Source organism: Lissotriton vulgaris, chromosome 3_1 (genome assembly GCF_964263255.1).
Source record: "Lissotriton vulgaris chromosome 3_1, aLisVul1.2, whole genome shotgun sequence".
Taxonomy (NCBI): Eukaryota; Metazoa; Chordata; class Amphibia; order Caudata; family Salamandridae; genus Lissotriton; species Lissotriton vulgaris.
The window spans coordinates 2,015,000,465-2,015,025,084 of NC_141689.1; the positions used below are offsets into that span (position 1 = coordinate 2,015,000,465).

The 24,620-nt window shown below is 45.3% G+C and overlaps 1 protein-coding gene across 2 annotated transcripts in view; it reads right to left on the minus strand.

The window, feature by feature from the left end:
* CENPU (centromere protein U) overlaps positions 1-24,620 on the minus strand; it is a 740,965-nt gene that overhangs the window by 360,253 nt on the left and 356,092 nt on the right. For both annotated transcript variants that reach the window (XM_086962486.1, XM_086962485.1), the window contains one exon: positions 4,051-4,332. In XM_086962486.1, the coding sequence (XP_086818612.1) occupies positions 4,051-4,332 (282 nt within the window). The remainder of the gene's footprint in view (positions 1-4,050; positions 4,333-24,620) is intronic.

Below are 24,620 nucleotides of genomic sequence, written 5' to 3' on the forward strand. Positions count from 1 at the left end.
AATAATTCTAAGTTTTAAACTTTTAGTCAATGAGTAGGATTGTTTCAAGTTCTAGAGACAAAGAGTTAAGATGCACACTAAGCCTGGTTTATGATCACCTAGTGCTACTTCTACTCGTCATAAACAGGTGAGACGAGTCAAAGTGCACCATACAATTGTAATACTGATGTAATATTGCCTGGCTTTTGAAGGAAATATAAAGCTTTTCAAAGATCATGACTTAGTAAAAGTTTTTAGAAAAAAATGAATTCATTCATTCAAAATACCCCAAACAGCATATAATGACTTTACTTCCATACAGTATTCCTGAAGTAAATACTACAAGACTTACTACATAAAGCAGGAGGAGGGTAGGGTGGAAGGTAAACAAGAAACAACATTCATCTTCACATTATAATAAGCTTCAGCATCCATGTTGCCAGTTCCTTGTCATTTCTTTGCACATGGTTAGAATAGATGATTCAAAGCAAGTTCAGTTATTCTACATACTCCCAAGTCCACCATCCACTAATTCACAATCACCCAGACAATCCCTTTTGTAGGAGCAAGATGGGTCCTCCACTGGTTTGTCAACCTTCCTTTCCTTTCCAGTCTGGTACTCTCCATTGAGTTTGCTTGCAGCTCATTCTGGCCATGTAATTCAATTAGTCATATGCTTTTTGAGGGCTTCCAACTAACACCTGCTGGTATTTACAAAACTTGTATATACCGAGCTTTCAACACACAAGTCAAGCCATCAAAATTATCATGCTGTTAACAGGCAGGAGAAGACTGGGAGAGGCGCCGGGTAGGTGGTGAAATGCAGCTGACTGGCCCATTTGTGGATATGTGTATTTTGTCAGAGGCTAGAGCCTTTGAAAGGCAGGAAGTACACCCTGTCACTTATTGCACCAATAATGCTGATGAAGACCAACCTGCTTTTTCACACAAGCCTGTCAAAGTCTCACCCCTCATCCACTGCCTGACTTTTGGCCCATTGTTTTTTTTTCCTTTTCCACTTCTCATCACTTCCCATGCCGTATTTCCCTTTCTTTGTCGCTCAAATGATTCTCACTAAGCTGTCTCATATAGTCCTCTCTCTCCTGCTTCATCCTAACCACTGTTCATCTTCAACTGTCATGACTTTCGTCCTAAACCCTGCATTGTTTCTTCCTCTCCAGTTTCTCTTACCTCCCACTTTGACACACACCATGTACTATATTAATAGTGTAGATTCTGCCCCATCCACGAGAGGAACAGGCAAAACCAATGTCTCAAGTCATTACTAAGAGAGGAAAGGGGCATTGGAAAATTTGCTCTACATGGATCTGAAACTACTAGGATCATTTTGATGCAGAGAAATCTACTATGACTAATTTGCTCATCAGAAGTTTAAAGAAGGTCTGAATGCCTCACTTCTGCATGGGAGTCAGTGAGTTTTAATGTCTTGTAATTACCAAGAATTATCTTAAAATCCACCATTCTTTTGAAGGATTGTGGCTATCAGATTTGAATGGGATTCCTTTAATATGCGGGTTACCCAGTATATGTCTGGCTAAAGGTCTCCAGCTAAGGGCAAAAGAAGTAGAGAGAGAGCATCCTTATCTAGTGTCTCTGGCAATTCGGGCAGCGTTTAAAAGGCTTACATTTTAGAATATTCTAGATGCGATCGAAGAGTATCTTCCCAGCACCATAGCAAGGAATCTCCGTCATAAGCCTACTTCCTGAACAAACTTGAGGAGAAAGTGCCAGTCAACTTTGATGAACACTTTCTCTGCATCCAGTGGAACCAATAAAGCTGGTTTGATGTACACTCGATATTCTCAACAAGATGGACTACCTGCCTCACTAGGATGGGTTTGACAAACCAAGTTAAATCTAGACTGATTGGGCTGACCAATATCTGGAAGGAGCTTCTCCACACGATTTGTGAGAATCTTCGCAAATTTCCTTTACAAGTGCTCTGGGCCTGTAGGATTTCCACGGCTTATTTTTTCTGTGTTTGGGAATGAGAGTAATAACTACTTCTCTCATACGAAGTGTCACCTTTTTGTAGTATGCTAATAAGTTAAAAAGTCAACCTGCCACGGGCTAAGAGTTTTCAGAACATTTTTATAGAATCCTCTTGTGAATCAATGAAGACTGGAGGTATTACCTAGTTTACATAATTTTATGGTGGCCTTGACTTTGTCAGTGGTCATAGGGGGTTGGAGCTCCTCAATCTATTGCAAAGAGAGTTTAATAAAGGGTGGGGAGGAACAGAGCTCACGTTATCCAATTGGTCATTGTCGGCAGGGAAATACGCTCTATATATCAACGTATAGTAGTCTTGGACAGCGTTAAACTTATTTACTATGTCAGCTTTTAGTTAAAACCGATTACAACTAATAAAACACCAAAGGGATTAACTGTTTTTTAGTAGAACCAAAACATTAGAATTTGCTCCACTTTTACCACTTCAGCACACTCTGGAATCAAACAGTATCAATGCAGCAGTACCCTAAACTTTTTCCTATGATGGGTGCTCTTTCTAGGACTCAATCGGTCAAGGCTAAACAACTTAATATGCCTCTGTGGACATCTGCAAAGTCATCGGACCCCTTGCTCTTACTCCCACTCACATTTTGGGGAGCATGGCTCACATGAAAGGATTTTGGTGAAGCAGTGCTGCTTTTAGGTCACATGTTAACCCAGACAATTTATGAGTTACTGTTTAAGCTGTAGAACTACATTCCAGAAACACGAGGAGTCTCTGTGTTTCTTATTATCTCCACCTTTCCTGGTATGTGGAGCGAATGGCGCAGTTTCAGCAAAGAACGGTGCATGCACCGGTTCTGAGTCTGCACACCGACAGGGATACAGATTCTTGAACATCAAGTTCTCCTTTATTTCCTACTGCCATGTCAATATGAATCTCTAAACTTATAATGCCAAAAGAACACTTGACAATTGACAACATCCCCTATACAAAACACAGTGACTGCATTTAATGGAGATCTACTGAGCTGTGCTTTTTCTTTCTTCCAAAATGAAAAATTTACTAGAACAGTGCGCACTTCGTAGAATACAAAGGCAAAGTTACTTGTGCAAATGTCACAAATGGCAGGTATGAACATTGTGCCCACTCTGCTTTAAAAAAACAGACCCACTTAAATACTTTGTAAAAAACTTTGCTTAACCTCTTAGGTGCTGCGCCTATTCCAACGGCCGACGGCACCACTACCTCAGGAGTGCTGCCGTCGGCCGTTGGACGTTCGAACCTCTCCTGCGCAATGGAACGTTCAGCACTGGAGCTGGACTTTCCATAGCTGCTAAGAGGTTAGGGTCCTTATGTCAGCTTTTAAATAAACACAAAATCCCACAGATACAGCCCATCACACAGGCAGGGAATTGAGAGAACTAATGAAAGGTTGTTTAAAAGAGCAAATTCAATGAAAGGGTGCAAAATAGGGAGTTGGGATCAGGAAGGGATTTAATAATAATTGACAATAGGAATTCAGGTCGGCAGGAAGGAAACAAGTAATTTTCATTATTAGCACTGGTAAAACATCACCCCTTTGATTAGTTATGGAGTAAAATAAAATAAGCTCAAAAAACGACAGATTTCTACATTTTTTATAACATTGGAAAGCACTTAAAAACACCAGAATTCACAACAAATAAAAAGAAAAACAGACAAGCATATTTCTGAAGAAGACAATTACGTTATAATGGCATTGCAAGTCACTTCAGATTCAGCAACTTTATAAAGCAACTATGCCTTCCGCTATGTTCTACTATATGGTCACAGGGCTCCTCGTTGACTTTCAATATCATTATAAAATTCAAAACATGGTACTTTATCTCACGTATGAAAATTTTGAAATATAAAGCAAAATATGTAAATTTTAAGAATGGGAGATTTACATGATGCCCTACTTCAGTTGAAGCATATGTATGAATTGATACATCAATGGCAGCTTGCCTTTCCGTGGATAAACAGCATGTAAATTAAGTATAAATACATTTAAACCCTAGAAGAGTAGACATCCATAAGATAAATTAGCAATAGATAGCAATCATGAAACCTACCAGAGATTCATCTGACTGGTTTAGCATTTTTCCAAAAGATGATCGTGATTGGCTGGACTGGTTTACTCCAGCAGGTTTGGAAGACAATCCTGCTGGTGTCAGTGAGGAACGTTTCAATCCTAGAGTTGCCTTTTTCTTTGATTGTTGTACATTTGCTCTGGAGGTTTGTATCACCTTATTCTGTAAACTGGTACTCACACTTGGTATATTTTTTATTTTTTGAGTTTTTTGTGCTGATTTTATTGCAGACCTTTTCGCATTTGTTGACGTCTTCCTTCCTTTCTAAAAGTGAACACAATTTATTTTAGACATAATTAACCAAAAGCACTACTATAGAGGGCAAGACATTATTTAAGAGCATTTTTGTAACATTATCTTTATATTGAGACTAGAGGCACACCCTGCCCTATATATATTATTTTTTAGAGGCAACGTGAAGTCATGACTGAGCAAGGAAAAGAGTTGCTGGCAAACATGGAAGTATCAATAAAAGTGATACGCCCTTCAATTTCAACAAATGAAGCAGCACGAGTGTGCGAGGCTCACCTCAATCTCGATGGAATTTAGATTCTTTTTTCATAACATGGGGCCAAATGCCGAATTCTAAAGCATTATTATTGAAATAATGTATTTAAAATGTCCCACATTTTGAGTACATTTTGGGGGACACTCCTAAAACAATCCCAAAAAATCAACAAAAACTGCTTGTTAAGGCTGACCTAGGAGTACAGCGTTCCACGGGGGAGGTTTCCATTATTTTGAGAACACATGGCCAAATTTTACAGCATAATTTTCAAAAACACTGTGTGGTAAATGAAGATGCACAGTCCACTGTGTAGGTTAAGATCCTTTATTGTAAGTTCCTTCCAAGATAATAAGTACAGAAGTAAAACCCCACCAGGAGCCAGCTGTTAGCAGCTCAGCCTGAGATGACCAAATGCCACAGTAAGTTAGAGAGAGGCACTGTGAGCCAGAGGGACAGCCAGGCATTCTATGATGTCACAGAAATCATAGTACAGTCTATCCAGAGAAGAACAGTGGAGAGGACATTTACTACACATCCTCTTCCCTTATGGAGTAAGAACAGAATAAAGAAACAATCTGCAAAATACTTTGAAAGCAACAAGTACTGCATGAGATATTATTAGCATGAACAGAAATACAATAACATGCTAGATTTTAAATGAACAAAAAACAACTAAATGCTACTATATGCCACATCCCCTTCCCTTAGGGTAAAAGCATGGTTTAGATGAACGAGGACCAAAGTAGCAAAGAAAGGTGGTCACGCTCACAAATGGGTACACCAGAGGATAAACACCCAGTTAAACAAAGGCGAGCGTAGACACGGATCCTTTACGAGCTCCCCTGACAAAAACATGCTGACAGAGAAAAAAAAACAAAAAAAAAAACTCCTCAGACAAAGTACCACCGACATGAAACCATTGGCCACGAATCTCAGGCAGGTAGACTTTGACAGAAGCAGAGTGTCAAAAAGAGACGATGTTTAACAATCTCCACCAAAAATAGAGAACAACACAGGGTACTGACCCATAAAAATCACAACCTCCCCTAAGTAGGGTACACCACAGGATAGTGAACCTGGGAACTGAAATGGGCATTGACTACCCACAAATCCACAACCTCCCCTAAGTAGGGTACACCGCAGGATAGTAAACCTGGGAACTGGAATGGGGCATTGACTATCCACAAATACACCACCTCCCTAATACACAACCTTCCCTAAGTAGGGTACACCGCAGGATAGTAAACATGGGAAGAGAAATGGGGCATTGACCACCCACAAATACACCACCTCCCCTAAGTAGGGTACACCGCAGGATAGTAAACCTGGGAACTGAAATGGAGCATTGACTACCCACAAATACACAACCTCACCCAATAAGAGTACATATTAGGATACTCACCCTTGAAACTCAAAACAACAACATCCCCTAGATAGGGTACACCATAAGGTTCTACATGACCCTAGGACACAAACATGGGCATTGACTACCCACATGCAGACAACCTACCCTAAATAGGGTACACCAGGACAACAATGACCTAAGAGTACTGACCCTTAAAACAACACCTCGTCTAAAGACAAATTCAGAGTACTGTTACACTAACAGCCCTCAAAAGTGTCAACAACAAACACTGTGTGCCCACCACTAACTCACAAACGAAAAGAAAGCAGGCATTGTAATAACAATGAAATTGTAAAGCTCCTCTCAAACTTTCACTCAATGGGTGCCCCCACCCCTTACACACAAAACGAAATGAAAGTAGGCATTGCACACAGAAATAAACTGTATGGTCCAACAGGAACCAATGCATCGGCACACTCCAAACATACAGCAAGGTGTTGACTAACACAAAACATGCAGCAAGATATGAACTACAACATCAGATAACAGAAAAGATCAGCTCCGGTGAGCGATCTCTCACCCGGGTTCTCCGTGGGCAGCTCTCCGCTGTCGTCGCTGAATATTCCCATAAAAACTAAATCTCAGATAGACTATTAGACAGTCTACTAGGAAAGTCAAAAGCTCTGTTGTTGTTGTGCACTTTGTCGAACCGATACTGGTCATGTTTAACCTGTCGCCCAGACCGTTGCACTGAGGAAACAACGTGGTTGGCAGAGCGTCAAAAACGTGGTTGGCAAAGCGTGTGAATAACATGCTTTAAACAGCAGGAAACCAAGACGATCTAGAAAGCCAATCCTAAAATGGCGGCACGCAGCATACGCTGAACAGGGTGGCTCTCGGCACGTTAGTGCTGGGCAAACATATGTGAGTGCCGTTGAAGCAGCTAAATTCCCATAGACGTCAGAATGGCCACTGAGGTGCTCCTCGGGACAACGAGGTAAGCATTAAGCGCATTACCTAGCTCTCGCATTGTTTTTGAAAGACAATGTGACCGTTGAACTGTCCCCTGCAGCGCGGCGAGAAAAGAAAAAACAATGCGAAAACTAACTTTAAAAAGTTAAAGTTCAATACACTGTACCTCAGCAGACATGCCACAATGGTAACATATGAAAGATGAGAAAGTCTTCCCCAAGTTACTTAGCACTTCAATCTTGGGACAATTCCACCTTCACACAGGCCGCAGGTACAGAGGCATCACTTGCCTCTGCATTTTTAAATCAGCGTAATAGCCCGTTTTCCTCTGCACACTCCAGAACGGCTCACTAGGGGTGTCTGTCGGTCTTCCCACAACAGTCAGTTGTTGGCATTTCCTGAGCACCAAAACAAGTTAGCAACCTCCGTAAAACTCCACAAATGTTGGCACTGACGTCCCACGCAGGCCAAATGGCGCCGGTTGGTCACTGAAATGTGCCCTATTCATCGGTAAGATGTAGTCCGGTTTCTACAAAAATGCAAATCAGCTCACCTACAGAGCGATATGTTGAAGTACGTCGCAAACACAAGGAGTGGTCCTTAACTTACTGATGAAACACTCACCGATGGTAGCTGTTGTGAAGGATACTGCTAGCACTGGGCAAATCCGTGAAAGTAGGCACATCACATGCTCTTGGGATACCCAACCATGCCCATAATGCGAATTGTCAAGGCTCAAAAGTCGAAGAAACACAGAAGGGTGATCAGGCCAGCTGAGTTTCAGACGCTTTTGTTGCTGGAGACAATCCAGATGGCAGCAAGATGACAATAGGTTCCTTCAAAGCAGTTGGCTCCTTCACAAACAAACACCCAGGTGCAGGCTGTCCAAGATAAAACAGGACACTGGTGGGGTCAGCCAGGCGTTACCTTTCTGCTTATGTATAATTCCAAAATGTCTTCAGTTTCTTTTCTTGTAGAAGCTTCCTTAGTTCACACGTAGGTTCATCCTCTTCAAAATGTCGCCAAGTTGTGGTAAATGAAGATGCACAGTCCACTGTGTAGGTTAAGATCCTTTATTGTAAGTTCCTTCCAAGATATTAAGTACAAAAGTAAAACCCCACCAGGAGCCAGCTGTTAGCAGCTCAGCCTGAGATGACCAACTGCCACAGTAAGTTAGAGAGAGGCACTGTGAGCCAGAGGTACACCCAGGCATTCTATGATGTCACAGAAATCATAGTACAGTCTATCCAGAGAAGCACAGTGGAGAGGACATTTACTACACACTGCCTAAAAAACACCTGCTGTAGTCCCAATTATATGCTATAAGAGTAAGAGCCCTCTAGACCCAAGGAAAAAGAAACAATTATATTATACATGATAGATAGATAGATAGATAGATAGATAGATAGATAGATAGATAGATAGATAGATAGATAGATAGATAGATAGATAGATAGATAGATAGATAGATAGATATACATACCAGTGACAGTCACACTGGGTAGTTCTAGTTAGAATCATGATTCTATATCAGGGTCAGAGATGAGGATTACGCTGAACTTTCTTCGCTTTATTAACATAGCAGCCTTTTACAAAAATATTTGCTTTAAAGTTCTTTTCTAAAAGAAAACTAAGAAAACATCTTTAATCTTCTTTTTGAAGAAAACAACTCACTTAGAACTAACAGTCCCATTAGTCTATCGGAGGGCACTCCCACGACAACCAATAGCATTACAACTGTATTCTTCAACGATAGCCAACCTGGAGCTCTGTATGTCCGTAATAGTCCTTCCTTGACTGTCTGTGAACCCCCCTTTCTTTGATGCTCACAGCCTGCAGTTAAGTCGTTTTTCCTTCTTTCCCTAATAAAAAGTGAGAGCTTAATCGTGTTGACCACTGTTTTACTTGTTGTGCTAGCAGCGTTCATAGCTGAAAGTTACTCGAGCCGCAGGAGCGTCTTTCAGCTTTTCCGCGACCTATTCCTAACAGTTACAATACTGACAGTATCCGATCGCAGAGATAGACGCCCTATGTGGCGGGTCTGTATTAGCTTAAATCTTGCTCCCTTGTGAAAGAGCTGAAACCCTGTGCTACTAACCAAGGGTCAGTATTTCCGTGCTGCTGACGCCCCACTGGGGTCTGTACTGCAGTGGCGGCTGGTATTAACGGGCATGGGGCGTGGCCCTCCTAGCTTCGGAGCGGAGAAAAGGGAGAAATTAACACCACCATGGACATGGAGAAGCTTTAAATCATGGCATGCTCACAGCTTGGTGCTCCTACTGATTCGAAACATTTTATGTAATAAATATCGTTGTCGTTTTTTTTTTTTTTAGTTTGGACCCATGGACCAGAGTCCCCTCCTAGTACGCATGTGCTGAACTGGGCGCCCTCGAGGCACAAGCGAGGAGAGTGACATCAGCCTGATGGGAGTGGCTGCACCAAGCAGCAGTGAATGGGCTTCAAATGGGGTGCTCTGACGTGGCCCGGGGCGCGGTCAGCAGAGGCTCATTGACTTGAAGGGGTGGGGCTGGCCAACAGCAACACAGTGCAGTGGGTGGCAACTATTGCAGCACTCCTTTCGGCTTTCTCACTGTTAGGCGTCATTTTTATTGGCTAGCTGCTGAGGGCGTGGGTTAGTTCAGTTCAGCTCTTCTTCCTAATTCCAGGATTCATTAGCACGTGTTAATGGTTTCGCTCATGATGGAGTGCTGCAGGCAAGAACCCTCTTTTTTTTCCTCATACATGCAATCAAGCAAGCAAGCTCTAGATGGGATTACTCCACGCCCTTCAAACAAGCCCATTTTGAAATCGCCCTTGTGAGGGGCCTGAAAGAGAGGCAGAGTTCTCCCAGAGGTACAGCTGTATCCTGGTCCCACTCCTGATCACAACACCTGGGAGAACGTATGTTACTAAGGAGGACCGGACCGACAATCCTCTGGCATAATCATAGGACTGATCTTACTTTTCTCTCCAGACCTCTAGGGCAGCCCAGATCTTATTGGTGCTCAAGTTATCACAGGCCATATCAGATTTACTAATCATTATGATGTTCTTTAAGCAATCCGCAAAGGAAGGAGGAGCTTCGATTTCCAGGCTCTACAGATTTCCCTCCTGGCAATGATTACTTCATAGAATACAAACTTCGTTGCTGGGACATTCATGCAATAATCTGGCAAAAGTCCAAAAAAGATTAGCCTTGCACTTACTTCAATCTGTGCAGACAGCACCTCCTCCAGGAAACCACATACCTCAGTCCAAAAGGAGCCGATCTTTGGGCAGTCCATGAATATATGCAGGTCATCAGCAGCTGTGTACTTACATCTGGGACAGTGATAGGTCGTCATAGTCACCTTAGATAATTTCCCCGGAGTCCAGTACACTCTGTAAGCGTGTATAGATGGTTTCTCCTGAGATTAGCTGGTTTAACCATAGCCTGTAGCATGATAAAAGAGTCACACCAGAGTTTCCGTTCCCCATTTTCGGGAAGGATACTGCCCCAGCGTTTCACCAACACTGAATCTAGACAATCCCCTGTGTCTATAAAGGCCCCATACTGGAATGATACTTCACGTTTCCATGGTCCTAATCTAGAAATAGAGTCAATGCTTGTACTTATACCCAAATCAGCATTGCTCCACTGCAAGAACCCTCCTTCTATCACCTCTTGAGTGAGTCCCCTCGCCACTGGAAAAGTCCCGGGCCGGCCGAAATGACAAGAACGCTCCAAGTCACAGAAGTGGCGGGCCACAGAGTAAAACAGAAGGTAAACTCTGTTTGGTTGATACTTATCAGCACGTTTTGTAGATTGATACTTGATTTTCTCTGTTTAAGTGTTTCTATGTAATGTCAATGCCGCCATCGCCAGTGTTTGAATATGCGGATGTAGGCTAGTGCTGTCTATTTTTAAGGGTGCTAATACCAACTGCGCAGGACAATGATGTGGGCAGTGCACAGTTCAAGTTCGGGCATTTATATAGCGCACTGCTCACCCAGAGGGGTTCATTATTTGTCGAATAGCCAGGTTTTAAGTTCTTTTCTGAAGGAGGTGTGGTTTTGAGTTATTGCTCTAGCAGCCTTCTTAGTAATTGCCAGTGGCTGGGACGCTCTCCGCTAGGATTATTCAGGCTTCCGCTGTTGAATCCACAGGGTAGTCCATGTGAGCAATTAGATGTTCCCACAGACTCAGAATTTAGCCTTGTAAATTGCAGGAATTGTACCTTGAAGCGGATTTGCTACTCGCAGCAGCATGCGCTTTCTGCCTGCTAGGCGTCACATTTTGAGATCTGGTGAAAAAGAGTGCGGTGCACACTCTGTCTTCACCGACACAATGTATATTTACGAATGCATTTAGCGTCTGGTACCCAGGAGAGTGTGTCGGACAGCAGCTGCAATGGATTACAGTTTATGCATTACCGAGCACTTAAGCCATAAAATCTGCCATGGCTCGGTCGGGGAGGGTGACATTGGCTGTTTATCGCTGCAGTGTTCGAAAGGTACAGACCTGGGGCCAATAAGGCACTAACAACTGCACGAGACAATGCCAACCTTCCCGCACTTAGTTTCCTGAATATAGTGGGGAGATGGTTCATTTTTGAGTGCGGAAGCTGGGCTCGTCTTGTACGCAAAATGCTGTAAATGGGTACTGTAAATTATAGTGTTTTCAAGCCTCTGTGGTTATGGGGCATGGGCAGCTCTCTTTTGTCTTTAATGTCGCTTTACATTTGCTCTATAATTTGGGTAAGTGCAGGGCCTTATCTTGAGAGGGATGGGAGCGTGCTGCTGTGTCAAAAGTCTCAGATTCCCACGGGTGTTGACTTTATTTATAGAAAGGCCTAGGGAGTCTCCTCTTTAAACGCTGCAGGCACAGAATTGCCAGCATGTAGCGCTTTTTTGCCAGGCCTATGAAGGAGCCAGCGTTGATCGCCCCCATTCACAAAATGCATATTGTAAACAGTGCACTCTGCTGTTAAGTGAAAATAACTTTGCCTGGCCCCTACATGTGTAACTCTGTTCTGTCAATCAGCCTGAGAACTAATTTAAGCCCATAATAAAATGCACAGTAAATCGCCACGGGCTTCCATAAAAATGTTGTGCCCCCTCTCCACCCACCACTCTCAGACTTCACCTACAGCACCTGCTACTCTTACCTCTCATGAAGCCCTCAGATGAGTTTTATGAGGACCCTTTGGGCCATCTCCCCTGGAGCAATGATTTTTATAATGCAGTGGATGCCTCTACAGGACGGTCGATGAGGCTATGGGGCCCATGGAAGAGCCCTTTGTGCAGCTCGTTGCACGCAAATGTGCCCATAGATCGCCAACAGAACTAGACATGCCAGGCCCTTCATCTGGAATCCACTGGAACCAGAGTCTGCACCTGCAAAGTGACCCGGAAGGAGGGGGTGGACTTCGATGTCTTTGAGTGCTCAAAACACGCCTCTATGGTTAAGAGCCTCCCGGCCTTGCCCCCTTCAGTCCCAGAGCCCCAGTTAGAAGCCCCCTCCCACCCCCAGACCTCAAGGTTGATGACCCTCCTTCTGATGAATAGGCAGGGTCATCTAGACTACGGTGGCCATCCCCTTCTCCCAGTGAAGTATCATCAGGGCCACTACAGTCTGACATGTTCGACTCTGACCAGATCCTGGTCAGCTGAATGGGTACCCTACGACAAGGTCACGCAGTACATGGCCAACCACCTACACATATAATTGGAAAAAGAAGCGCGTAGCTGCTTGAGAGGTGAGTGCCCTTGACCCAGTTTGGAGGGGAAAGTGGTCCAAACGCCTGAAATGAACCCAAAAATGGCTATATTCCTGGCCAAGTTTATTATAGATACTAAAACAGGGATAGATCGCTCCTGGCGAGCTTGCCAGGATAAGCTTTTAGACGCTGTAGGCCCTTAGACTTAGACACTGACATGGCAGAGGACGCGAAAGCGTCAGGCGCCATGATTTCCCCAAAGACCCTTTCAGGAAGGGCGCAGAGGGCGGTTATCTTTTTGGGTAACGCCAACAGCGCTCTGTCCACAGAACGCAGAGGGCCTCTTTTGATTAAGGTGGATCCAAAGCCAAGGAACCTGGCTGTCTCAGAAACTGGAGCAGTGGCCAGAAGTGGCCTCTTCAGGGACCCCTTTGTCAAGGAACTCAAAAGTTCGTCAATACTTTCACTTCTTTAGACAAGACCCAGATGTCCATTAAAAAGGTGTTACCCTCCTGGGTTTTCCAAGAGCCGGCCATGGTAGGGGCCGCTCAGCCAGCCGTTTTGCATCCCAGCCCTAATCCAGAGGGTAAGGCTCCAGGCTAAGACCAATCCGGATTTGCAGACTTCTACCCCACCTGGAGACAGCAATTTCGAAGGAAACGCTCCAGAGGACATGCCACCAACTCCAATTCTGGTGATTGTTCACCCCTCTTCGAGAACACAACTGGGAGGCAGGCTAGCATCCTTTGTGGCTGCTTGGTGGACTCTAACGATGGATTGCATGGGTCCTGCAGAGAATTCTGGTTGTCACATAGAGTTTTATAGAACCGCCTTCCAGGTGGCCAGGCCGCGCCCAATTCAGTTTTCTACAGCAGAAGCAGAGTTAATAGACACCAAACTAAGTTCAGGTTCGGTTAGCCAAGTGAGCGGTCCAGCCGGCTACTATCCACCCCAGCGGGTTTGTCAGCAATATTTTTCTTGCGGACAAAGAAAATGGGGGTCGACGTCCCGTGATAAATTTGCTTGAATTCAACTAGTGGCTGGTACACCGACATTTCAACATGGAGGGTCTTTACCTTCTGAGAGATGTCCTGCGGCTTGACCTCAAGGACGCGTACTTGGTGATTCTCGTATTTCCCCCACACCGGCGTCTCCTTCAGTTCCTTAGGTGCCAGCAGGCGTTCGAATTTTCAAGCTTTCCTGTCCTCTGCTTCTTGAGTCTTCACCAAGGTTGACAAACCAGTGGTGGAGCACCTTCGAGCGCGGCATCTGCCTCATTGTCTACTCGGACGACATGCTCCTCATGGCAGAATGCCCATAGCAGCTGTCGGTCCACTTACAAACAGCAATCAAGCTCATGGAAGGTTTAGGGTCCATATTAAAAAGAGAAAAAATCCCTTCTGGTCCCATCCCACATAGCAAAATATTTAAGGTTCACAATGAACTCCTTGACTGCTACGCTTAGCCTGCCCATCATGAAAGGCTGCCAAGATACAACATGAATTATGGCGCACTTTGGCAAAACCACGGACTTCCCTGCACGAGATTGCTCGCCTAGTAGGGCTACTGTCTTCCTCCATCCAGGCCATCTTTCCGGGCAATTCAAGGCATCCCACCTTTGCAAGGGTTTTACTTACTTCCAGTCAACCTTATAAATGAAGTGTGAGACGAGATTTCATGGTGGCTCTCACTTATGGAGGCCTTGATTGGGAGGGAGATCTTCGGATCAGCACCGGATCTCACCATAGAGGGTTGTGGTCTACCAAGGAACAATCACTGTACATCAATTGTTTGGCCGGCTCTTTTGCGGTCGGATGCTGGACAAAGGAAAGAGCCCAATTGGTGTGTTGCTGGAGATGAACAACGTGTCAGCAGACAGATACATCAACCATCTTGGGGGCACATGGGTCAAAGTACTATTTCGGACCCAGCGATCAACTTTTGGCAGTATTGCCTGGACCTTCAAGTCTCAGTAACAGATTAATACCTGCTGGACCAGGAAAACCAGGTTGTGGACAGGCACTCCCGTTACTACCCGATTCCAACCTCTGGAAACTGGATACAAGAATGTCTGCATAGTTACAGGACAGGTACGACCCATTTTTAGTGGACCTGTTTACATACCTGGTTACCCTGGTTCTTCAGCTGGAAACCGGACCCTCAGGCCGCCATGATCGTTGCTTTTCTACAGGGCTGGGCTGTGGAGAAGGGATACGCCTTCCTCCCCTTAAGCCATGATCACTCGAGCATATGCCATGATCCGGCGACAAAGGGTGGCAGTGGTCATGGCCACTTCGAACTGGAAGGCTTAATTGTGGTTTCTGGTTTTACTGGAACTTTTCTGGGATTTCCAGATCCAACTCCCCCAGTTTCCTCACATCCTTCTCAATCCAGATCAGATTCCAAAATAATTAGTATTGAAGCCCTCCCTTCCCTTGATGGCTTGGCGGATTACACAAGACAATGGTCAATCCCAGGGATTTCGGGCCAAGCTGAGGAACTCCGCTCTTAGGTATGGACAGACAGCACAGTCAAATGGTACAAGTCAGCTTGGACCGGATGGACACTGTGTCTGCCAAGGGGTTTGGATCCCGTGGTCATGGATTTTGTTCACATTTAGAATATTGTAGTGGATCTAGCCACTGAGGGTTTGGCATATTGGTCTATTCGATACACCGGACTCTGCCGGTCACTCTCTGGTGCACAGTGTCCCAGTGGGAGGGAATTCTTATGTCTGCCGACTACTTAAGAGGAATCTCTCCCTCTTGCTCCGAAATACTCTGGTACGTCAACCAGGTGCTCAACCTGTTCCTTTCTTGGCACACAAACAGGTTTTTTATCACATAAGGAGCTCTCTGCCAAGTTGACAACTTTTGATCACACTGAGGAAGCGCATGCAGCAGTGTCCCCTCCCACTGTTTCACGATGGGTGTAGTGGGTTATACAAGATGGCAGTCATCGACCTGACCGCGTTTGGGGCACATTCCGACAGAGGGGCCATGACTTCGAAGACCTTCTCCCTAGGAGCAAGGATAGAGGACATTGTGCATGCTGCAAACTGGTCCTCAGATTCTACGTTTAAGAGATTTTACTTCAAGCCGGTGCTGGATATGGCTCATTTGGTGGTAAGCAAGTTTTCAACCAGCATAATCCTTGCCTCTGGTCCTGACATACAATAAAAATTGTTCCCAACTATCGTTTAGGAAAGTTTTAATTCTATTAAGGACACTGAGGCGAGGATTATCCCACCCGGCGAGAAGGTGTTCATTATCTGGAAACCACACTGGAGCGTAAGTATGTTTATTATAATGTACAGTATTAATGTATGCTTTTAAGAAACGGTTGAGGATGCTTTTCACAAACAATTTAAGGATTGGGTCTGTAAACCAAGATGTAGATCTAACCTGACTCCTACATTTGATCATAGGCGTAAAAAGCACAAATCTGGACCATTGAAGAACAGACTAAGGCTTGACTCGTATGACGAAAGTGGTGGTTCACAGTCAAGGAAGGACTATCACAGACACATCGAGACCCGGATTGGCTATTGTTACAGACTACAGTTGTGATGTTATTGGTGGTCATGGGAGTGCCCTCTCAGAGACTCATGGGACTGTTAGTTCTAAGTATCTTTAAAGCAAACGTTTTTTTTAAAAAAAGGCTGCTATGTTCATAAAGAGTTAATCCTCGCCTCTGTGTCCTTAATTGATTTGAAACTTTACTATACAATAGTTCGAAACAATTAAAAAAAAATTGTTTTGCTTTTAACTTTGCCACAGTTTGACGAATCATCACAAATCCTTCCAAAAAAGGTTCATCCCCCTCAGCTTCCCCCTGGAAAGTTTCAGAGTGATCCATCAAGCACGGGAGGCACAAAAAAGTGTGGAGTCCCAAAACATGTTGTTCCATAGGAAAATTTAATAGAGACAACGCAAAAACGGCTGAACAGAATTACACCAAATTTGACAGAAAGCTAGATCTTAGAACAGAAAGTGTGTTTTTATGAGTTAGTATAAATCCATTAACTAGTTTTTGAAGAATTTATGTTCTAAAACTTAGTATAATTCACAGAGAGGAGGATATGCTGAGTCAACAGATCTTGAGATAAGATCGGATTTGCTTGTGCCAAATTCAATATAAATGTGGCAGCAGACATTTTAGGACTCAGGACTTTTTCCCCTTTCTCAGAAAAAAGTCAGAAAAAACAAATATGGGGGGCAGAGTAGGGATACCCTGCTCTCATAGGCCAAGTGTGGGGGCCCCGGGTGGGGCCAAAACAGCATTGTATTTTTTTAATGAGCACCGCGAATCTGCAGAGCAGATTTATAATAAAGGCAGCAAAAGACCCGGTTCCCGCCACCACTCAGTATGGTGCAGGTCGGGGAGCAAGCAAGTGACCCTGGGGCTCCAGCGTACCCACTGAAAAGTTAAAAGGTGGCCGGCTAACACAAGGAGAACCAACAGGGGGCACAGAGCCCTGCTCTCCCCCACGGCCCCCCACCCCCAACACTTACCTGCTGTGGGGTGCCCCAGATGGGCACTCCAGTTGTTAAAACATGTTGCTGGCTCCTGCGCAGAAAATGGGGCCGCTTGCAGTGTTGCTGTCAGGGCTGTTGGGGCCTGTGGGAGTCCCTGTGTTGACACCAGGTCACACAAAAAATAATACAAAAAAAGAGATTAAATAAATGAGAAATGAGTGGCAGGAGCTGCTCATTCATTACTCACTGATCTGGCATGCAGCGCCCCATAATACCATGCAAGGGCTGTTTAATTACGTTCTGGGGGGAGAGGAGGCTGCTGAGAGTGTAGGCTCCTGGATCACCTAATGCATGACGCCAGGACAGCTTACCATGTTTTTTAAAAGCACTCTGAGCTGGAGCTGTATGCTCTTCAGCTGGAGTGCTGGGACCTACAATGGCTGGTTTTATGGCTGATTATGTAAAGTCTCAGACATGTTAACTTTAAAAAAAAGAAGCTTTATTGAAATATTTTATGGTAATCAGGAATATTGAACATTGCAAAATCTACATTTGTTTATGGTCATCTCAAGTAACTAACACTTACCCTCGTCATGCACAGCTACCTAACATATTTCATCACTCATGAATTGTTCTTCACACCATTAATAACATCACTACAACATCTGAAATGACATCACTGATGACTACACTGTGCATGGTGGTGGCGCAAGTTATACTTACTTTAGAACACAAGTTATAGTTATTTAACATATCTATAACTGGTTAGTTTTAGTGGTTTTCTTTGTTTGAAGTAGTATGTTTTAACCAACATTTTCACATAACTCAGCACCAAGACGCCCATGGGCAATCGTGCGCTTTATAAATCTCAAATCAAAATCAACTATAACACCCTTTTGAATGTCTATTTATTTATTTATTTATTTTTTAAATTTTTGAAAACCTTTATTTGTGTAGATGGTGGCATACAAATACGGGCCTACAACCCAGAGGCCGGCCACAGAACAAACTGGAAAGCACCAATATCAATAAAAAGTACGGAGTGGTTACGCAATACTACACAATGCTGCGTGTCCATAAGGCTAACTGAGTGTAACCCCCCCGGCACAGGATCACAGAAGGTTAATTTTATATTAAAGAATAAAGGATCAGTTGTATAATAAGCGTCCTGGTGCACATGGCGGGGAACAGAACCAGCAACATTATAATAGGGAATCCATAGATCTGTCATTAGAATAGTCCAAAGCGTTCAAGCCATAGATGCCCTTGCAATTCTTCTTCGGTCAGTGTCCACCCGCAACCTCATGTGCCCAATGACAAGCAGAACATCACTCTCATGATAATCAAATCATCAGTGAGACTGAGAAAGTTGCAATCATTATACACCCCAACCCGGAGAATAAAAGAAAACGAAAATATTAGAGAAAAGGAAAAAGGGGACTCCACGTTACTGTACCCGCCCCACGGCGATAATGGCGATCAACAATCCAGACAGCAAACATTCTTAGGGGCGGGGCGGTTAAGTCAGGATAAGCAGAACCTGAAAGTACCATATCGTATAGGAATACCCAAACCTCCCCCCCAGGCACTCACCCCGCGGGAATCACGCACAGTCAGGGAGACCCAAGAAAAGGACACAAAAGAGCCATAGAAACAAGTAACTATCTAATAGACCCCAATCCACCCGCCCCACCCTGCACCCCTGCAGAAGGCTATGGCCTACCCCTCCCAGCAGCGTGCCTGTCGCCCTAAACATGAACCCGAAATATAGAATGAGATAATATAGGGAAAGAGAAAGGAAACAGATAAAAAGGAAAAAAGGAAAGCCAGGGGGGAGGATACCATGTAACAAGGCGCACGGCCCCCACCCCCCGCCCATACAAAACAATGTGTGCAGCCCAAAACGAAACTGGCATGTTTTCGGGTAGCCATACATATTAAGGATTCGACAAAGTATCTCAATTTGGGGCAGTCCATAACTCCGTGATCCGAACAGCAGTCCTCCAGATTAAAAACCGGGCTCACCCCAGTCCTTTCTTAGCTATCGCCGCAATGTATTGCAAAGTAGCGGGCATAAAACAAAGCGGAGAGAAAAGGCCATGGAGCAACCGCTGAACGGCCAATGGAAGCAACCCACGGGATCGCCTCCGACGACGGTAATGCAAAAGCTGTTTACGGCAGTCATGTACATCAGTGTCAATGATCTCCAGCAAATCTTCCCGCATGCGAACCAAAACATCGCCACCCCCGCCAAAATGCGGGAAACAAACAGTAACCACCTCGGGCCCATACGCATCTCTGAGGGACGGCCCAGGAGCAATGGCGGTCACCACATTGTCTTGCACACAAGAATCCCGGGCCAGGGTCACTTGCCAAATCTTCAGCGCTCGTAGGATGTCGCCAATCGTAGGTTCACGCTCCCTAGTGCAGGCCCCATCACAGTACAGAGGTACAGCATCGACGTCCCGGGGCGTTCCACAGCATACGGCATCAGCCGCCATTTTGCGATTACAGCGCCGTCTTTTCGAACCCAACTCCTGGGGCGGGCTCACAAGCAGGGCCCCCGCGGGATCCCCCTTAAGCATCCAAACAGCAACCTCGGTGCAGAGCTGAGGGCCACCAAAAGAGGGGGACCCGCCGACGCCAACGCTCCGCTGGAGCCACTCTCCGCCACCGGGCGATTGAATTCGGAATGGCCGGGCAAGGCACCAAGGGGGGGAGCCACCAACACGGCGTCCCCCACACACAACTTGCCGCACCTCACCTCTGGACCACCGGACGGTAGTTCCAGGCGCGTTCAGTTGCCTTCGGCTTTTTCGCACAACGGCTTCCTCCAGCCGGCCTCCATCCTCCACCAGAGGCAGCCACCGACACCGTCTCGCCGGCTACTCGCTGAAGGCAAGGCCCCGGTCTCCACACCACAGAGGCCGCACTTCCTGGGAGGACGCTGCTGCGGACCCACTGAGCGCCGGAGCCACCAGGACGGGTGGTAAGTGTCAGCAGACCTTCATCTATAAAATGTTTTCGTTTTTGGGCAGGATGGGCGGCAGGATAGATGAGTTTGGGCTGGGAGGCTGGCGGAGCCGAGCTACCGTGCGGCCATCACGATGTTGAGCTTGGCTCCTCCCCCTCTAATTATTATTTTTTTTTAATGTAAAGTTACATAGTACTATTTCTAACTATAACATCGCTTCAACCTTTGGTTTTTTTTAGTGAAGAAAAAAAAGACATATATATATATATATATATATATATATATATATATATATATTTGTGCTCATTAAAAAAATAAAGGTTACATGGACGTTAGTGCTAGGTTCAGAATTTACACACACAAAACATTCGAAATTCAGTAGTTATAGCTAGGGTTATATCAAGAAACTATAAATCCTGCCCTAAGGTTACTATAACTTGCACCCCCTTCATGCACAGCTTTCGCATCAATAATTTGACAGCAAATATTACACTGTTGTAATCAATAAAGTCATAGAAGATGTCATGAGTGATGTAATATGTGGGGTTTTTAGCAGTGAATGGCCGAGGGCGCGAGTTATACCTACCATAGGGCATGAGTTACAGGTTCTTGATATGACTTCAACTGTTACTGCTGAATTTCTATATTTTTGTGCGTAAATTCTGAACCCAACTATAACATTCTGTATCCTTTGTCTTTTTAGTACATTTATAAGGATTTTGACATTTTATTTTCTATCTATAACGTCCCTATAACCTGCTTTTTTCAGAGAATTTCAACTATTTCTTTTAACAGAGCAGGGGTGTTGGTTACAGGGCCTGGCTGTCTAACGGCCAATCCCCCCTGTATGCTACTAATCCCATTCCATGGGATTCCTTCTGCTGTGTGTGGTGGGGGATTGGACGTAGGTTCTTCAGGCAACTCTCTGCATGTAGCCAACCCCACACTGCGCATGGCCTTTGGGTGTGGGGTCTGGCCGCAGGCCCTGCAGGCAATGCCCTGCATGCAGCCAACCCCACACTGCGGACCTTTGCCATGCGCTGCAGGGGGTTGGCCGCAGGGCCTGGCCTGTGACCAACCCCCCAAAGGCAGCCAACCTATGAGGGGGTACATGGCCCCTCCTCTGGCAGATTTCGAGCCCGGAGACCCATACACCCCATCCCCCCGGGAACGCCACATTTAAAAAACATTTCTGTGCTAGGGCTCAGCCTTATTCTAAATGGAGGGGGGGAACTCAGCTCCCCTCCCAGGGTGGATACTGGGTCCCAGGTACCCCATCTCCTGGGACCTGGCCATATTTATAGGAAGGTGGGGGGGCAAGTAGCCCCCCCTCCAGAGTCAACACTGGCCCTGGAGCCTAATCTTTTAGTTGGGATGGAGGAGGCACATGGCCCCTTTCTGCAGGCTAATTTCAGGCCAAGGACCACAATTCCTGAAGGAAGAGAGTGTCACGCAGCCCCCCCTTACCGGGCCAATATTTCCCTCAGCACCCCTTCTCCAAGAGCCTGGCCAGTAAATGGTAGGTATGCTATTTGAAAGGGTAGGGGGCAAGCAGCCCCCCTCCCTGGGGTTATATTGGCCCAAGAGACCCCATCTCCAGGGGCCCGGCCACATTATCAAAGGGGAGGGGGGCACACAGCAACATGTCCCTAGGACAATATTCAGCCTACCCCATCTTCCAGGGCCTGGCCATAATTGGGGAGGAGGGTCGCATGGCCCCTCCCTCCCCGGGTCGATTTTGGCCTCAGGGACCCCATTCCTCGGAACCTGGCCAGTAACGGGTGGGCGCCCTACAGCCCACCCAGGTCAACCACTTCCTTTTTGTTGAAGGCCGTGGGAGAACACAAATGCCCCTGGCGTCCCCAACCGGCTCCCCGCCTCCAGTGGGAGCCGGCATTGCTCTCACCGACAGGGAGCAGCAAAAATCGTTGCTTACTGATGACTGGCTCAATTCTTTCATCTTTTACCCTAACAAATGAAAAGTCCATTCCCAGTGGACGATGGCATTTTACATGTGGCATGGGGAGGAAAACAATGTGTGAACCCCTCCCCTTTAATACAAGTTATTTCCCCATACAGAACTGGCCCACCCAGGGGGCAGAGAAAAGCAAGCACGGGAGACAGGGCTTGCTTTTTATTTGTATGTATTTTTTTCAATTGGCAAAATTGAAGAAAAAAAAAGATTTTGCCCCATTTCAATTTTTTTGTGGGTGCGCTTGTGCTCCTGGGCCCCTGCGGCACTTGCCATCTCCCTTAACTGCACCATACTGAGTGCTGGCAGGAGCCGACTCCATTGCTGCCTTTTCTTTTTTTCATCTCCTCCGCAGATGCGTTGTGCTCATAAATAAACACAATACTGTTTTTTACCCCACACCAGGCCTATGGGGTCAGGGTCCCAAGATGGCTTCTACCACTTCCTGGTGAAGTGGTAGCAGCCAATCAGATCTCACCATGAGATCTGTTGGATCTGCATATGCTCTGCATCCCTAGATATCTATACATTTTTATTCTGTAATAACTCCCAAACTACTGAACAGATTTACACGAAATTACAAGAAGTGCTCTTCCTGGACCAAGAGTTACCTTTCTGCAAAATTTGGTGTAAATGTGTTCCACAGTTCAGGCTGTAGTTGTGTTAAATAATTCCGATGGGAAATTGCATGGGGAAAATGCATTTTGGGACCCCCCTTTTTTTCCTCTGCCTCCGCTTGATTAATCACCCCGAAACTTTCAAGAAAGCAGCGGAATGGAGTGGCAAAATAGCCTTGAAAAAGTTGTGACTATCCATCAAACGGCGCCAAAGTATTTAGCAAGAAAAAAACCTTTTGTCTATGGGAACTAGGGGGCTCATTAGAATGGCGGGTGGACCGGAGTCCCACCCACCATCCCTGCGGTGTTGGGACCGGCCGCCAGATGTGCGGCGGTCCCGCACCGCGAATTAGGATGTGACCGCCACCATGGCGGTCACATTCTGCAATTTAACATTTCGGCACTGCCGCCATGGAAAGGCCTTTCAGTCCCCACATCCTAATAATGGTAGACGGGTGCCTGCTAGGCACCACCACCATATTAGTGGCCCTGCTCCACCCGCCAGGCAATCGTTACGATTGCCACTAGCGGTAAAGCGACGGACGGACTTTGCGTCCACCACAATACCCAATGCCATCCTAATATGGCAGTGGGTAAATCTCATTACGATGGTGGAACGATCGACACCGCTGGCCCGGCGATTGTCCCGCCATCGTAATGAGCCCCTAGGTCACGACTATAACTACCTCCTTGCGACCACCAGTAAGTAATATACTTATATATATATATATATATATATATATATATCTATCTATCTATATCTATATAGATATATATATATATATATATATATATATATACACACAATAGGAGGATAGAGGTTTAACAACTGGCCTGATTAAGAACAAAGTATAAACCAATGATAACATTTATAAATATGTCATATTGTTGCCTTTATATTTTTATTATTCATATTTGCACTTATTAGAAGAAAGGTTTGCATTTTATTTGCAATTGCGGTGTGAAAAAAGCAAAGATATAGAAAAAAATGTATATCCGAGGTTGAATCTGTTGAAGTGTGTTTACTATGTCTGTGCCTCAATATACGCACTATGCTGTGTTGCTTATGTCAGGCTAAGAAAATGGTGTTTACCGTATTGGAACAAGGCAGTGGAGATTGCCCAAACGCATCATGCCATTGTGGTAAATAAAGATTTACCTATGCGGAATTTCTATGCGGTAAAGTTCAATAAAATAGCTCAATCAGAAATGAGAGGCAGAGTCCGTGGAATCTGAGTTTTATAAGGGTTTTATTCCATGTAATGGAATGGTTCGAACCAGGTATCATGTTCCATCACCACGAAGGTTCAGGAAGGGATAGACAATGCTTTATTAACAGAGTACAATATATATAGTCAATGCATACAATGGTGATGGATACAAAAGGCGTGACAGCTGAGAGAAACGAGATAAGAACACATGTACGTAACAGAAGGCGTAACAGAAGGCGTACACGGAGGTGTGTGCTAGAGACGTCACATGAAAGTGTCACAAGTGGGTGGATTCATAGAGGAATCCTGCAGTGTCAGCAGAAATATATGGCTGGATGCGCGCGCAGGCAACATGACGTGTGATTGACGTGGAACTGGAGGGTGAAGGGGACTTGACATTTAGCTCCGAGAGGGGAGACAGAAGTCTGGCGTGTCAGGACAATCTAAACCCAATCATATCTGATATCTTGTGTTTGCGGAAATGTATTATCTAGAAGGAAAGGTCTCTTGGGCAGAGGTTATTCTATACTGACTGTTAGTGCGTGCATAAGCGTCTATGTGTCTGCGTGTAGTGCGAGGGGCTATGGGCCTGCCATGGTAACAGGAGCAGTGAATTACTTGCACGGAGACAGTGAGGCCGGGCCCTTTGCTCTGCAGCTGGAAGGATGTTTACCTAAATCACTAGACAGGAATGTATTTTCTAGGAGCGGAGCAGATAACTTGAAGGCTGAATACAGTCTTGGCAGGAAAGCAGGCCGAGCCGGGCACCGCTCGCC